Source organism: Ipomoea nil, unplaced genomic scaffold (assembly GCF_001879475.1).
Source record: "Ipomoea nil cultivar Tokyo-kokei standard unplaced genomic scaffold, Asagao_1.1 scaffold0813, whole genome shotgun sequence".
NCBI classification, from domain to species: Eukaryota; Viridiplantae; Streptophyta; class Magnoliopsida; order Solanales; family Convolvulaceae; genus Ipomoea; species Ipomoea nil.
This window is the reverse complement of record NW_017617241.1, coordinates 547,525-562,625: the sequence shown is the minus strand read 5'-3', so window position 1 is coordinate 562,625 and position 15,101 is coordinate 547,525. Positions and strand designations below refer to the sequence as shown.

General features: G+C 36.2%; 3 protein-coding genes across 5 annotated transcripts; 2 read left to right on the top strand and 1 right to left on the bottom strand.

Annotated features, from left to right (window-relative positions):
- Positions 1 to 945: 945 nt before the first annotated feature.
- On the top strand, positions 946 to 5,362 carry LOC109178123 (uridine kinase-like protein 3). Its single transcript, XM_019327669.1, has 15 exons — positions 946 to 982; positions 1,159 to 1,276; positions 1,351 to 1,442; positions 1,556 to 1,625; positions 1,871 to 1,986; positions 2,104 to 2,200; positions 2,276 to 2,355; positions 2,507 to 2,701; positions 2,823 to 2,906; positions 2,991 to 3,051; positions 3,167 to 3,227; positions 3,393 to 3,486; positions 3,592 to 3,664; positions 3,756 to 3,838; positions 5,023 to 5,362. The coding sequence occupies exons 2-15, from the start codon at positions 1,162 to 1,164 to the stop codon at positions 5,164 to 5,166; spliced, it is 1,365 nt and encodes a 454-aa protein (XP_019183214.1). The 5' UTR covers positions 946 to 982; positions 1,159 to 1,161; the 3' UTR covers positions 5,167 to 5,362.
- Positions 5,363 to 8,171: 2,809 nt separating this feature from the next.
- On the top strand, positions 8,172 to 11,004 carry LOC109178333 (GDSL esterase/lipase At5g14450). 2 transcript variants are annotated; one of them, XM_019327968.1, is made up of 6 exons: positions 8,172 to 8,218; positions 8,360 to 8,660; positions 8,756 to 8,965; positions 9,058 to 9,233; positions 9,336 to 9,609; positions 10,566 to 11,004. In XM_019327968.1, exons 2-6 carry the CDS (start codon positions 8,414 to 8,416, stop codon positions 10,820 to 10,822), a joined length of 1,164 nt encoding a protein of 387 aa, XP_019183513.1. In that variant the 5' UTR covers positions 8,172 to 8,218; positions 8,360 to 8,413; the 3' UTR covers positions 10,823 to 11,004. The 2 variants fall into 2 exon arrangements, with proteins under 2 accessions (XP_019183513.1, XP_019183512.1); XM_019327967.1 differs by lacking the exon at positions 8,172 to 8,218 and having other exon boundaries at positions 8,340 to 8,660.
- On the bottom strand, positions 10,374 to 14,916 carry LOC109178334 (SAGA-associated factor 29). Of its 2 annotated transcripts, none has more exons than XM_019327969.1 (9): positions 14,526 to 14,916; positions 13,414 to 13,507; positions 13,098 to 13,174; positions 12,490 to 12,599; positions 12,226 to 12,311; positions 12,044 to 12,097; positions 11,606 to 11,756; positions 11,438 to 11,451; positions 10,374 to 11,236 (listed from the first exon to the last, which is right to left on the bottom strand). In XM_019327969.1, exons 1-9 carry the CDS (start codon positions 14,641 to 14,643, stop codon positions 11,134 to 11,136), a joined length of 807 nt encoding a protein of 268 aa, XP_019183514.1. In that variant the 5' UTR covers positions 14,644 to 14,916; the 3' UTR covers positions 10,374 to 11,133. The 2 variants fall into 2 exon arrangements, with proteins under 2 accessions (XP_019183514.1, XP_019183515.1); XM_019327970.1 differs by having other exon boundaries at positions 10,915 to 11,236; positions 11,438 to 11,501.
- Between the last annotated feature and the right edge of the window lie 185 nt (positions 14,917 to 15,101).

The window sequence follows — 15,101 nt, the reverse complement described above, 5'->3', positions numbered from 1 at the left end:
ATATACTAGCAAGTATCGTGTATAGTATTTCACAAAACTCATATAATATTGTAAATTATATGAAAGGTGATCAGGATAATGATCAAGAAAGTGTGCTTATTATTGCACAAGTCAAGGTGATGGGGAATAATGATCAACTCAAGGTGCGTCGAACAACCCCGGCATAACAAGCTTAGTACGATTTATAATATAAAGTAAAAGATGGTTCAAGATACAAGAAACTAGTTATATTTATACTATGACTCGCTATTAGATAGTAAGTGAAGCAATGCTTATATGTGCGGACTCTAATGGGTAAATATGGCCACTCGGTCTGACAAACAACTATAATGTCATGCAACATGACAAGTGTAAGTTGGTATGATCTTATTTTCACAATGTAATCAGATTTGCCTAGTGAATCCATCTGTCACTGTTGGTTCATGTGGTCCACTACCCCGTTAAATTTATTATCTATTGTGTAAATTATTGACTCAATTAGATTACATGTTACCCTACAAAATCCAAACACTGTAATCACATAAATGTGTTATTAAAATAGGAATTCAAGAGAAAATAATTATGAACAGATACTACATTATAATAAAGTCAGAAGCATTAAAAAAAAAATTCAAGATAAAGTTAGATCTTTAATATTATCTTATGCAAATACAATAGGACTATGTGCGTTACAAATTGCTTTCAAAATAACATATGCGCTTTTCCCGCGAGTTCCCGTTTCCTTTGGACTATACCTTCTTCGCAGCAAATCCTACACTGTCACAATATACGATTGTTCATCGTCTCTAAGGTTATCAATTTCACTCCAATTCTATTTCTGATTCCTTTTCCTGTTTACAATTTCACATTTTCACACATACAAACCTATGCGTAACTGCGGTTATGGGTTTCATACATGTATTCATACGTATGCACGTTGATCATCATCGTCTCATGCGCACGAGTGGATCTTAGTTTCGAGTCATAATTCACGGATTTCACGGTAATACTTCCGTAGAACAGTATCGGAATTTGTGGGTTGGGGGATTGTTTGTTTTATTAAAGCTGAAATCGCAACGGAATTTCAAATTTTTATGAAGATTTAGCCACGAAATGAGCTCGATAATGGGAATTTTTGAATTTGATGTGATGATTGTGGTTTGAATATATGTGACGTAGACGATGGAACCTGAGGTGGTGGCTGCAATAAAGAGCAGCGCGGAGAATCACTTTTCACTTCAGGCGATGACGAATGCTTCCCCGGAAAAAGTTCCGCTTACGGTTCCGTTTATCGTCGGTAAGGCTATTTCTCGTGTTATATAGTAATTTGGCGGAATCAAGCATCTGATTTCTGGATTTGAATGACTGAAGGTGTTGCCGGCGGGACAGCATCTGGCAAAACGGAGGTTTGTAACATAATCATGTCAAAGTTTCGTAATCAGCGCGTTGTTCTGATCAATCAAGTGAGTGGTCTTGCAGTATTTGCATTTTCTTCATTACTCTTTTTTTATGATTTATGTCTTTGTAGAATGCATTGCAGCTAGTGTTTTGATTGACTTAATTGTTGGTTTTTCAGGAATCATATTATTATCCATTGAATGATGAACAAATAGGAAGAGTTCAAGAATACAACTTTGACCATCCTGGTAATTCATAATTAAGTTGCAATGAAATATTCCACCCGTGGCCTATTGGTCTTTTTGGTTTGGACCAGTCAGTTATGGACAATTTAGGCTGGTTTATCTCCTTGTGACCCTTTGCCCCTTTGCCGTGGGTTTGCACCAGATAATGACTTCGGGTTTCTCTCGTCACTCAAAAAAGTTATTGAAATGGAATAGTTATGATATTACAGCTTTGACAGTTTAACATTGTGAGCATGCTTTTTCTCCAGATGCATTTGATATGGAGCTTCTTCTTTCAAACTTAGAGAAATTAAGATGCGGGCAAGCAGTTAGCATTGCCAATTATGTTTTAAAGAGCCACAAAAGCATTGAACCAGCACGCGTGGTACTTAGTTTTCTCTCTTACAACAGAATGACAGATGGGATTTGAAATTTATTAAGAAAGCTTCTTGCTAAGCTAGTTGGAATCAGTTTACAGTGTCTAATCTTTCATTAAATCCAGGTGCAACCATCAGATGTCATCATCTTAGAAGGAATCCTAGTTCTTCATGATCCTCGTATTCGTAATCTCATGAACATGAAGATCTTTGTGGACACAGGTTTATTCTAATCAATCAATTACATTCTTTTGATATCTGTTGCAGAGTATGGGAGCTTAACTTTCACCAATACAGACTCTGATGTGCGCCTGACAAAAAGGATACAACGTGATACCTTAGAGTGGGGCAGAAGCATTCGGAGTGTGCTTGATCAAGTCAGTAGATTGTTCATGTCTTTGTCAATCCTAGGAATCTCTTACGTTGAACTGAGACATATATGCATGAAGAATCTTAACTAATGCTATTCATCTTAGTTTTCGTGAATTTGTTCATTCTTGGAACTAACTATATCTGATCTTATTGCAGTATGACACATTTGTAAAACCCTGTTTCGAGGAGTTTATTCTTCCAACCAAGAAATATGCTGATATTATAATCCCCCGGGGAGCAGAGAATCATGTTGCAATTGACTTGATATTACAACATATACGTACAAAGCTTGGTCAGCATGATCTTTGCAAAATATACCCAAATGTGTTTGTTATAAATTCAACATTTCAGGTTACCTCCTTTTGCAGTCTTGAATAACATAGTTACCAAATCTGTGAATATCTTGACCTGCAAATACTTGATTCTTAGAGAACTGGCCTGAAATTTTCACATTTGTCTGTCTTGTTTCTAGATTCGTGGGATGCACACGCTTATACGTGATGCCAAAACAGCAAAACATGATTTTGTTTTTTATGCAGACCGCCTGATTCGTATGGTATGCATATATATAGTACTCTTGTGTTTGTGCAAATGGGTTATTACCTTTTATGGCTGCAATAACATGAATTGTTATATTTAGGTTGTGGAACATGGCCTAGGTCACCTCCCATTCACAGAAAAACAGGTTATTACTCCTACAGGTAACTTTACTATCATTTAATAATTCAATTCATTCCATGTAAGAAGACAGCACCTATATTAGTGATCATTAAGCTCTAGCACTGAATGATTACGTAATTATGATGTTAATTTCAGGATCTGTTTATAGTGGTGTAGTTTTCTGCAGCAGTTTATGTGGGGTATCAGTCATCAGAAGGTATTTACTTACTGTTTTTCTCCCTTTTCATTTCTTTGGGGTTGGCTTCTTGCATTGTATTTGAGTAAATAGAAAGAAAATATGAATCCATGCAGACTATGTGCCATTCTGGCATTCTCTAGCTTGCTTAACCTCAAGTTTTGAGTACTTTTTTCATTGCACCAGTGGGGAAAGCATGGAAAATGCCCTTCGGGCATGTTGCAAAGGAATCAAAATTGGAAAAATCCTAATTCTAGGAGAGGGTAAAAGTGGTCGACAGGTCTGTAAATCAAACTTCGATATGTTTACTTCAATTCTTCAATTTTAATTTTTCCATAAAAATAGAGCATTTTCAACCTGCCCCATGTTCCTGATATTGCTGCAGTTGATTTATGAGAAGCTACCATCCGACATTGCAAGCCGCCATGTTCTACTGCTTGATCCGGTTCTGGCTTCAGGTGTGTGATGAACCAATCAATCTCTGCATGAGTTTTCACTCTTTCTAACTCTACCATGACTCTCATACATACTCATCTACCATACTGCCAGGAAATTCTGCAGTGAAAGCTATATCTGTGTTGCTCAGCAAGGGAGTAGCAGAGCCCAACATCATTTTCTTAAACCTAATATCAGTAAGTGCACAATATGAATCCATTTTATTTAAAGTGACAGAGGAAAATCCACATCAACTATCTAATAGTATGCAATGAGTAAATCATGCCTGGCGAAGGACCACTAGGAGTAGCCCATAGTTGACTAAGCTCAAACTAAGAAGTCAATAAGTTGCTCACGGGGAGATTCGATCTTGTAACCTTGTGATTACTAAGTTAACAACATAATCAACTTGGTTAAGTTTCCCCCCAAGTTTCCCCAATATAAATCCATTTTTTTTTAAAGTGACGAGAAAAACCTGCAATCACTACCCAATTGTATGCAGAGTAAATCATGCATGGTGAAAAACCACTAGGAGTAGCCAGGGACGGAGCCAGAAAAATACTTGAGCGGGGGCGAAGTTTAAATGACGGTTAGAAATATCAATTACAAAATATCTAACAGTCATAAGGTTAAAATACAAAATATATTATAATAGATTGCAATAGAATATTTTTGATAGATTAAACGATAGTTATAGTCGGAGCAAAAAATATACTTGAGTGAGGTGAAAATGTAAAAATATTTATGACAAAATATGAAACATAATCAATTCGATAAAATAATTTGAATAAAATGAAGTATAATATAAACGTGTATACTACATTACTACATTAATTAAATGATTCATAAAAAATAAACTAAAAGAACATTTAATTTGTTAATTAAATGATTCATAAAAGTAAGCTAAAAAATATTTATCTTGAGAAGGAATGAGATATAAAATAAATAAGTGAAGATAAGGAAAAGTGTTTGTAATGAGATTTGAACCTATGACCATACACTTTTTTAAAAATTAAATTTAAAATTTAACCAACTAAGCTATTTTAACTATTAATACATTAAACATAAATATAAATTTTATATAACATTTAATGCTATATATGTCTATATATACATACATATATATAAAGGGGTGGGATGGGGGGAGTGGGGGCAGCTGCCCCCACTGCCCCCATACTGCCTCCGTCTCGGGGAGTAGCCCATAGCTGACAGAGCTTAAACTTAGAAGACCAATAGGCTGCTCTGTAATATTGTAGTTACTAAGTCAACAACCTGATCAACTTTGTAGGTTGTCCCCGTTATGAAACCCTTTTTAACATAAAAACCATAGTGTTCATGTTGTTTTTTACTGTGAATTGAATCCATTGTCTGAATGTCACAGGCGCCCCAAGGCTTACGTGTAGTGTGTGAGAAATTCCCCCGGATAAAAATCGTGACGTCTGAAATCGACAGATCTCTGAACAAAGATCTGAGTGTGATTCCAGGCATGGGAGAGTTCGGAGATCGCTACTTTGGCACACTGTAGCCAGCGGTGCTTCCACAGAAGAAGATCAGGTTGGGAAGAAACCGTGAAGCATGGAATGAAGCTGAGAAAACAACAATTAAAGATGCTTACAGGCCATTGATTTTTGACTCTTTAAATTATTTCTTCATTAATTTTATTAGTCAAAATCGAGATTATATTCATCAAGAAAATGAAATAATAAAATTTTCTTCGAGTTATATGCAGCATGCCAGCAACACCCGGTTCTCAAATGGGTTCCGACAAACAATTTTCTGTAATATTTTATTATTATTAAAGTTAATTACTGAGATAATTCTTAGACTATAACGAAGTTAAGATAGATAAAATGTAATGCATGTATGTCTCTCACAAATATGTTAAGTATCAATTTTTAAAATGTGATATGTATTGTCTCTCCTCTAATAAGAAGGAGAAGACTGGAAAAAAAATGTGGTTTTCGAACAAGAAAAACAAAAATAACTATATTTATACCACTAATAATTCAGAGGGGAGACAATATATGTCTTGTTTTAAAAATTGAAATGCAACATTCACATCACTAATAATTTAGGAGTGATGTTGATAATTAGCATATTTATGAGGGCATAAATTACAAATTTTCTTTACCAATTTGATCATTGACAATTTTTTTTTTTTTTTGCAATTAAGTTTCAACTTTAAAAATATTAACTACTTTGGTCATCCATTTGTTTAGAAGTTACTAATTTGATCTCAAGTAAACTAAAATTTTGACAGCTAAACAAACATAAGACCAAATTAATTAAAACTTTTAAAATTGATACTTATTTAAACAAAAAAATAGTTAATGGATCATTTTGATAATTAATTCTTATTATTATATTTATCTTTTTTACTTTTGAATCGTTCAGCGTGCTCTTTGTCGACGTAATAGTAGATCATGTGGCCATTGTCTCCTCTTCAACTTCACCTCCCTCGCGTTGTTGCAGAAAAAAAAAAAAAAAAAAAAACAATTAGACAATGTCCTCTAGAGTGGTAGTAATGGTTATGTGGTACCAGGCACAAGCACTTGGAGACTGATGTAGTGGAGTGCACTCCTATTTCGGGAGTTATTAGAGATCAGAAATCTTAACTTCTTAGTGTTGTTTACCTATTTTATGTGATTTACGTACTATTACACAAAAATTGTAGTTTACGTCGTACATACTTTCGAATTGTAGTTGGAGCGCGCTTGTAAGGTTCCCTTGTCACAACAAATTTTAACAACAAAAATCATTAGACAACTAGTTAATTTGCAATATGCTGTGTAACTACACAAAAACTAAATTAATTTTGTGAAAATGTTAAGTGTATTCTTATAAATATTACTCTTGTTTCATGACTTGTATCGATCGAGAAATTAAATCATCTTCCAAGAATTGATTTTGGACACCACTCATTTTATGAGCTTCTTCATCACCATTATCATTTTCTAATTTAATAATTATTACTCAGTAATTATTTTGCCCAAAAGGCAAATTAATCATATGTAGTTGGTGACAATCCAATTAATAATAATCCACCATTGTCCATTGCATTGTCTTCTGACCTTAATAGTGCATGTTTAGAGACATGAGTATATGCGATGGTGCCATGGCGTGTAATCATTACCCTTGCACCACGCATTGTGTATATATATAGCTTTTGTGCTTCGACCAACCCATATTACACATCTATGAAATCTACTTTTCTCGTGCCTAAATTGATGATCAAATGGGTGGAATAAAACTATTGTACTGTATCAAAATATTACACATAATTACGTATTATCCGATTTGATGATGTCTGGTGTCTCCTAATAAATAGTCTATGATAGGAATATACCTTCACCTCCTGAGGTGTTATGGTCGGTGCGACGGTCGGTCCCATACCGCGCCATCATGCAGGTCCCGGACTGACCACCGCCGACCGGAACCGACCCCGTCTCCGTCCCGACCACCTCGGAACCGATCGACACGGTGATGGCAAGGCGTGTGTCAGAACGTCAACGCCACGTGTCCAAAGCCCCTTCGAACCGGGTGTCATCCGATGACGTGCCCTACATGCCGAAGGGCCGGCCCTATCCCCTCACCTCTCCTATAAATACTTGCATTTATTACGGTATTTGAGATTTTTGACTGACTGGATACCTAAGCCACTTGATCGGGACTACCGACCCACTGTCGTAAGACTCCGAGTCAAGTGCTCATACTTAGTACTTCGCATATGTGCCTGTATTTGTACTATCAACCTACAAACTAGACACAAGATATAAACCATATTTGGACGACATATTCAACCGAGAGAATGACAAGAATCAAACTCATTCTCTTCTAGTATGGAAACTATACTTCCTTTTAAAGACATGTGGGCTTTATTTAATTTGATAGATGCCTAGTGTTACTATATTTGTAAGACTGCAGGTCCTTAATTTCCTGCCCGAATATTGAACATAATAATTGTATTTTCCGGTATTTAAGGAGCATCATATTACTCACAGAATCTTACAAAGGAATCTCCATCAATCGTGTAAGGCGTTTGTCTTAAAATAATCTTCATTAAAATAAATAAAATAAAACAATTCACGTTAAAATTTTACGTTCTTATAATTATTTTAAAATAATATCTTTATTATTTATAAAACTACTTAAATTTTCATTCTTTCCTCATTAACTCTATTATATGGTGATCGGTTTTCAAGATGAGTATAAAGTTTCGAGATTACAAAATGTCATTTTTTTTTAATGCTACTGACTTTATTATATTGTAGTATCTGTTCAAACATATTTTCTCAACTCATTGAAACACAAAGAGTCAACAACGTCTCTACCGAGATTCAATAATCTCATGATGAGAGAAGTCATTACATACCATGAGCTGACTATCCAAAAATTCATAAAACCAACCTTAGGAGTTATAACTGCTATCCACCAACTCTCTAGCAAGGATTAAATGCACGCTCATAAATGGTGGAAGGAATGTACCCAAAAAAAAATAAATGGTGGAAGGAGGGAGATGAAAGCTAGCTTGTTAAAAGAACAAGAGGGAAAGACTTGTTAACGAGAATATACCAAAGGTAAAAAATTGTTTTTTTACTATATTTTTTAAAATATTAACAATAATAAATTTTTAAAAAATGAAAGCAAGTAGGATTTTCCAAAATGCTTTACCCACCCAAGTGTACTACTTCAAGTTTTGCTATAAACATGGGAAGCAGGCGCTGAGAAGAGTTGGGTTAAAACTAGAAATCCCTGCATGCAATAACAAAACCATGAAGTTTCTGGCAACAGTTCTGGTCGGATGTTTACTGCCGTCGATTTTGGTAGTGGAAGGTAATAACGACGCGATGGATTTACCATCGTGCGATTTCCCGGCGGTATACAACTTCGGCGATTCAAACTCCGACACCGGCGGGATAGCAGCCGCGTTTTTCCCCATGATCGAACCTTTCGGCGAGACTTACTTCCATAGACCCGCCGGAAGAGCCAGCGACGGCCGCCTTATCATCGACTTCATCGGTAAGACGTAACTCTCCATCGATCGACATATATCTTAGCTCGGGCAGGCATTCTGATCTTATTCACGTCGCTTTTTGGTTTTTTTCATGATGAAGCTGAGCATCTGGGAATACCGCACCTGAGTGCGTACCTGGATTCGGTCGGAACTTCTTACCGGCACGGCGCGAACTTCGCGACCGGCGGAGCAACCATTCGCCGGCAAGACGAGTCGTGGTTCGAGAACGGAGTTAGTCCGTTCCCTCTCGACATTCAAGTGGAGCATTACACTCAGTTCAAAGACAGAACATCCTACTTCTATAACCAAGGTAGTTGAAATCATATCATTTTTTTTTCCGATCGATCGCGTTTTGCGCTTTTACTATGTATATACATATACCTCCAATCGTCGACCTCGCAGCTAAGGAAGAAACCGACAGGGCCCGGCTGCCGGTGCCGGAGCACTTCTCAAAGGCACTTTACACCATGGATATAGGCCAAAACGACCTAGCCGCCGGATTCCGAAAGATGATGAATATGGAACAACTCCATGCCGCCATTCCCGACATCGTAAACCAGCTAACTGCACAAGTTCGCGTAAGTTCAAAAACATTCTATCACTGGAAACTTAAACTCCGAGACTGAAATCTCTCAATTTCTCGTTCCCATTGAGGATGAAATAGGTGTGATTTGCTGCAGGATTTGTACAATAAAGGGGCGAGGAATTTTTGGATACATAACACGGCTCCGATCGGGTGTTTGCCTGTATCAACGATGAAAATCCGAGATCCGAAGGCGGGGGAACTGGATGAACAGGGATGTTTCAAAGCCCAGAATGAAGCCGCCATGGAGTTCAACAGACAACTCAAGGACAGTGTGGTTAAACTACGAGCAGAGCTCTCGCAAGCTGCACTAACCTATGTAGACATGTACCATGCCAAGTACGAGTTGATCAAACGTGCAAAGAACCAAGGTCAGTCATTATTCATTACTAGAATCAACAACATAAACACAATCCGCCCAATTAATTGAATAAATTAACGTAAGTTGTTTGTAAGCACAACACATTGACATCTTAGAAGTCACTAAGTCAGCATGATTTAACTCTTCACTATACGTGAAGACTTGGTGAGCGAAAGAATTTTACTTTTATGGGCAAGAAGCCAAAAACAAGCACAACACCCAAAGTAGGCGAGGAAATTCATTTCTAAACAAAAATAAATGCTAGTGGTTGCATGCTTTTTCCTAAATAAAAAATAGGCACAACACATCTGATTGATTAATTCAAAAAAGATTTTTTGCTTCCCTGATAATTGGTCTTGAAATTTTATAATCCACTATTAACATGGCGTTTAGTTCGAGTAAAAGAATTATAATTTCGTGGAAAAAAAATAAAGTGAGAATTTAAATTATATTATTTGGTAAGAAGGAATAAAATGAATGAGAATTAAAATGGAAGAAGTGAACGTTATATCATATTAATATAATAATAATAATAATAATAATAATAATAATAATTTATCATAGAATTACAATTCCACAAAATGTGAAATTACAAACCATGGAATTGTCATACCAAACACCCCATAAATTCATTTTGAAAACTATGAATCTATCTATATAATGGCAATAATAGCTGGAACTTGGAAGACAACAAGAGTCACGAGTTACGACTAATCTGAACTCTAGTTGTCTGTTTTCCATTGTTAGCAACAAACACAGCAGTACTAGAAAGAAGACAGTGATGAAATTATTTATATATAAACTACCGACAGTTTTGTTCAAGATTTGCAGGGAGGAACATTGCATGTGGTAGGTGAAGTGAATCCAACAATGCATAAAACAAAAGAAACAGCCTAGAATCCTGTATAACTGGAAATTTTACCTTATTCTATTTCAATCTTTAAACAAACCTCGTGCCTGTTACAGGATTTGAAGACCCATTCAAGATCTGCTGTGGATATCATGATACCAGAAACGATGTTTGGTGTGGGCACAGGGCGAAGATAAACGGCACCGAGGTTTATGCAGGGTCTTGTGGGAAGCCATCTGCGGCTGTCAGCTGGGATGGCGTGCATTACTCGGAAGCTGCAAATAACTGGGTTGCTAGTCAGATTGTGAATGGCACATGGTCGGATCCTCCGATCCCCATTACAAGAGCTTGTCATAGGCCGACCCTCGGATAATGAATGCGGGTTTCCTGGTCATCCTGAAAAAGAGCTTGTCAAAGGCAAATGTAACTTGAACGAAGTTTCTCCGTGTGCTGTACAAATAAGTATACGGCTACAAATACGGAGCGAATTGTATTACTTGAACATTACAATGCCAGGATAGTTGATTAATACAACAATGTCTGTCGTTTGAGCTAGATGCAGACGGGTTACTATGTTGTCGAGGGTGATACTGACATAAATACTCCATAGATACACACAAGAAGCAGTTCTAGTACTCTAGTTATGGATTCTTGGTCTTGTGGACAACCATAAATAGTGTCTAGTTACTGGCGATGTCCGTCTGGAAGGGCGACTACCCTGTGGAAGGGGACTGATCGCCGAGGTAGAGATCCATCTTCCTCATCATCGTCAAATTCTAAAGTATAACTGTCCACAAGAAAAATCAGGTCTCATTAGGCTATACAGAACACAGACCATAAGACAATCTTAATTTCATGAACACTCGTCCAGTTTTAAAAAGAATGAAATAGATATGATATTGCAGTCAACTAGAAGTCATTTTCCCTTTCAACAATTTCGTGATATAAATAGATATTCAAGAAGTTTAAATAGAGGGGCATCACTTACTCGTCGGTCTTCCTCTGGAAAGTGGGAAACAGTTGGTAGGAACATGCGACAAACAATGGAAAAGCTGTCAATTTTACAATACTTACTGAAAAAGTTGTACAGTGTAGAGTGACAATGTGAGGTAAAACGGGTAAAAACATACTCCATAATACATAATCGAGTTATTACCTTACGAGATTGGACTACTGTCGCTTTGTATAGGGCAGTGGTTCCTGGGTAAACTGCCAAAACTTGCCTTCCAGGAGGAAAATCTGGAGTATTAGAGGGCTCATTCCTCTTCGGGAAAGGTATGATATGTGACCATGGAAGTTTGTATTTTCTGAAATTAAGAGAAGAAAATTTTTCATTCTGCTTAAGCAACACTATTTGATTTGTCTATTAAGCAAAGAGAAATAAGATTGATTTTTATTTACATTTGGACAAAAATAGAACAGCAAAAGCATAGCATCTAGTAGAGAGTGAAAAACCACAGAACTCATGTTAGAACCCAACAAAAGAAGATTTCAAAATATGAAACAGTATGCAGAAACACCAGATGTTTAGTGTAAGAATTTGGTCCTGTTTGATACTTAAGAAAACTAGAAAACTAGAACAGAAGCAGCATACCTCTGAGCACAACCTTCATCATCATCACCTGGTTCTTCGTCCAGAACTTCAAACCTAAAGATGCACATCCATAATGAAACAAAATATAAACAACAGCGAATAGAACAAAAGCAGATTTCTCTGTTTCTTTCCCATTTAGAGATAAATTTGTTAGTACCAAAGTCCTGCAGAACTAAACTTACATTTTAGTATCTTTCTCAAAATTGGTAACTTTGACAATGAACCACTCATCCTTATCACCATCCTCTTGAATGACCCTAGCTGCCACCTGTGAATAACACATATGCTCAAAAATTGCATTTTTTATTCCTTTATCAGAGACAGAAATGCGATGCTTTTAATTGTGCAGGCTTTTTGTAGAGAGAATAGTTTAATAATCTTGAAGGAGTAAATTATGTCTTGCACAATGAACCAAAATACTCTATTTTCATAATGATAAATCTTACTTGTTCACCCTTCAAGTTAGCAAAGAACTCCTGCTGATTTCTCATGTTAGGAGAAAGCCTTGTGACATCAGAATCAGCCTTCATTCTTTTCTTTTTCGGCTCATTACCTTCTGCAGTCCATGTGAGAAGATGTCTCAATAAGAACGGAAACATTGGGTTGCAAACAATTTAGAACCTTTTTCACGTTTCCTGAGGAAAATACTTCCTCTGTTCTATTTTACTTGTTCTGTTTACTATTCACCAGACAAACCAACTCTTTCTTTATTCACTCATTTTCTTATAAATTTTAAATTTAGACTTCTGTATTTAATAGTACTTTTTAATTTAGCTTTTCAATATATAAATCTTATGAACTAATACTAAACTAAATATTTAAAAAAAAAAAAAAAAAAAAAAAGGAATTATAAATAACTTGAGTCAAATTTTGTTAATCAAACCAAACACATAATATGAGACGAAGGGAGTAAGTTTTAGGAAACCCCAAAAGAAAAATGAAAGAGCTAATAATAAAGACACTTCATGTTGCATGCTAATCTTGAAATTTTACGGGGCTCAATGCTAGCACATTATACTGCTATCTCAATAAGTTAACAGGCCATTGCACACACCTATTCTTCTCCGTTGTTGCCCTGGTGGTCCAGAAGGGATTAATGCATCCAGTTGACCTAGCAAATGAGTAGAGATACTGCAGTAAAATGATAGCCATCAATCTCAAGTTCCATAATAATATTGTGAGTAGCATGTAATAAGAACTGTCTGTAAATCATGTATTCACTATAAAATGAAATGTTAAAAAAGTTTATGCTAATCAAAAAAATAAAAAATATGAACTCCATTAGCTGTTGGATAAACCACAATGTCTACAGGATTGAGGCATCCTCCACCATTGAAAGAAGATGCATACATCTAAATAATAAATAATACCTTACTTCACTCTCAGAAAGCTCTTTGGCTTGTGTGTATAACAGTTTGAGTTTTGATAGTGAATTGTCACCAGGTTTCTCTACCACATCAGGGGCTGCACAAGCAGGGAAAGACAAATGAGATATGTGCACAAACTGATTTAATGTCTTAGTCTAATAGAGAACTCATCATGTTAACAGCAACATGTAAAAGTGTTCAAACTGCTCTAATATATACACCATTTTTGTTAGGACAGTGGTTCTCAATGTCTTGAACAAACCCCAACACTATAGTAGTCTTGCAGTACTTACAAAATAGACTTCCAGCCCATGTGTTTGGGAACATGAGATGCTATCATGATCACTCATTGTGCACAAGAACAATGAATCAATTGAGACACATAAAGAGAAGAGAGGCCGAAGAAGAGGAGAAAATGAAGCATTTCCAAACACATTTTAAAGAATGCAATACTTGCCAAAAAACATACTCTTCAATTAAAACTTAGTGGAACACCGCAAGATCATAGATATATCCCAGACAGAGTCATGCCAAAATCACACTTCCACCTAAGTCTCTAAAGGAAACCTAATTAGTACATAGAATAAAAAGAACAAGCATTTAGCTAACTCCTATAAATGAACATGAGGGCAGATGCATAGAGAAGGTTGTGAGCTCAATAGCCTCACTGAGATTGCATTAATACACAAAATCTCATTCAATATGCCCCCATCAAATGGGAGAATCTGCAAACAGTATATTTTGCTGTTCTTCATTCACTTCAACAATGTCATTAGTCATACAGCTTTAAATTGTTAGTACAAGTAGGAACAAGGCAAGATTTAGACAATAGGAACATGAATGTGAAGTCCACTGTTAACACAGAGCAATAATTGGAAATAGCAGTGCTTTAAGAGTTAAGACCAACAAAAAATCCAAGCTTGCAGTTAAAACACAAATGAGCACGTGGCAATTAGAAATAATCGTCCCAAATGTAAATCAATTAGAATGTATAATTATCTGAGCAGCACAATTAGGGCAATATATGCATACAACCCAGTCCCCAATCAATCAATTTTGATCAAACTAACTATCTTTACGCCGTAACAATGGTTACGAGGACGCGTAATACTAACCAGCTTGAAGCTTCTTGTGCATCTTGTTGATCTCGAGGAGTACTTCCTCTTGTTCCTTCCTCAGACGATCAAGCTCCTTCGATTTGTCCAGCATATCGGCAATGTCCGGCGACGTCATCCTAGTTTCTCTTCTCGCTTGCCTCGGGAGATCGCGTCAATGCTAGTTTCCAGAAGCTACCGGAACAATAGGTTTTCGAACTCGGAGAGCAACACTAGAGCTCAACTTTGATCATTGCCGACGCCCATCGGAGAAGATGGAGACCGATGATAGATTCTCAGATAGTTCTCCTGAAAATTCTCCCTGATTATTCCTTTTTCTTTTATTATTAAAACTGTGTTGTATGGTAAAGCTGTAATAGAAGATATTTTTAGTTTGATAAACAGATTGTGATTTAAACTGTATTTTATATAAAAATTAAATAAAATTTCTCTTTATCCATATACTATGCTACTAATTTTAAGCATTCAAAAGAAAAAAAAAATTGCTACTAATTTTAAAATATTTTTGACACATTGAGAAACTCTCAATCATTGCTCAAGATGAAATAAAACATTCAATTTATAGCCAGATGTCGA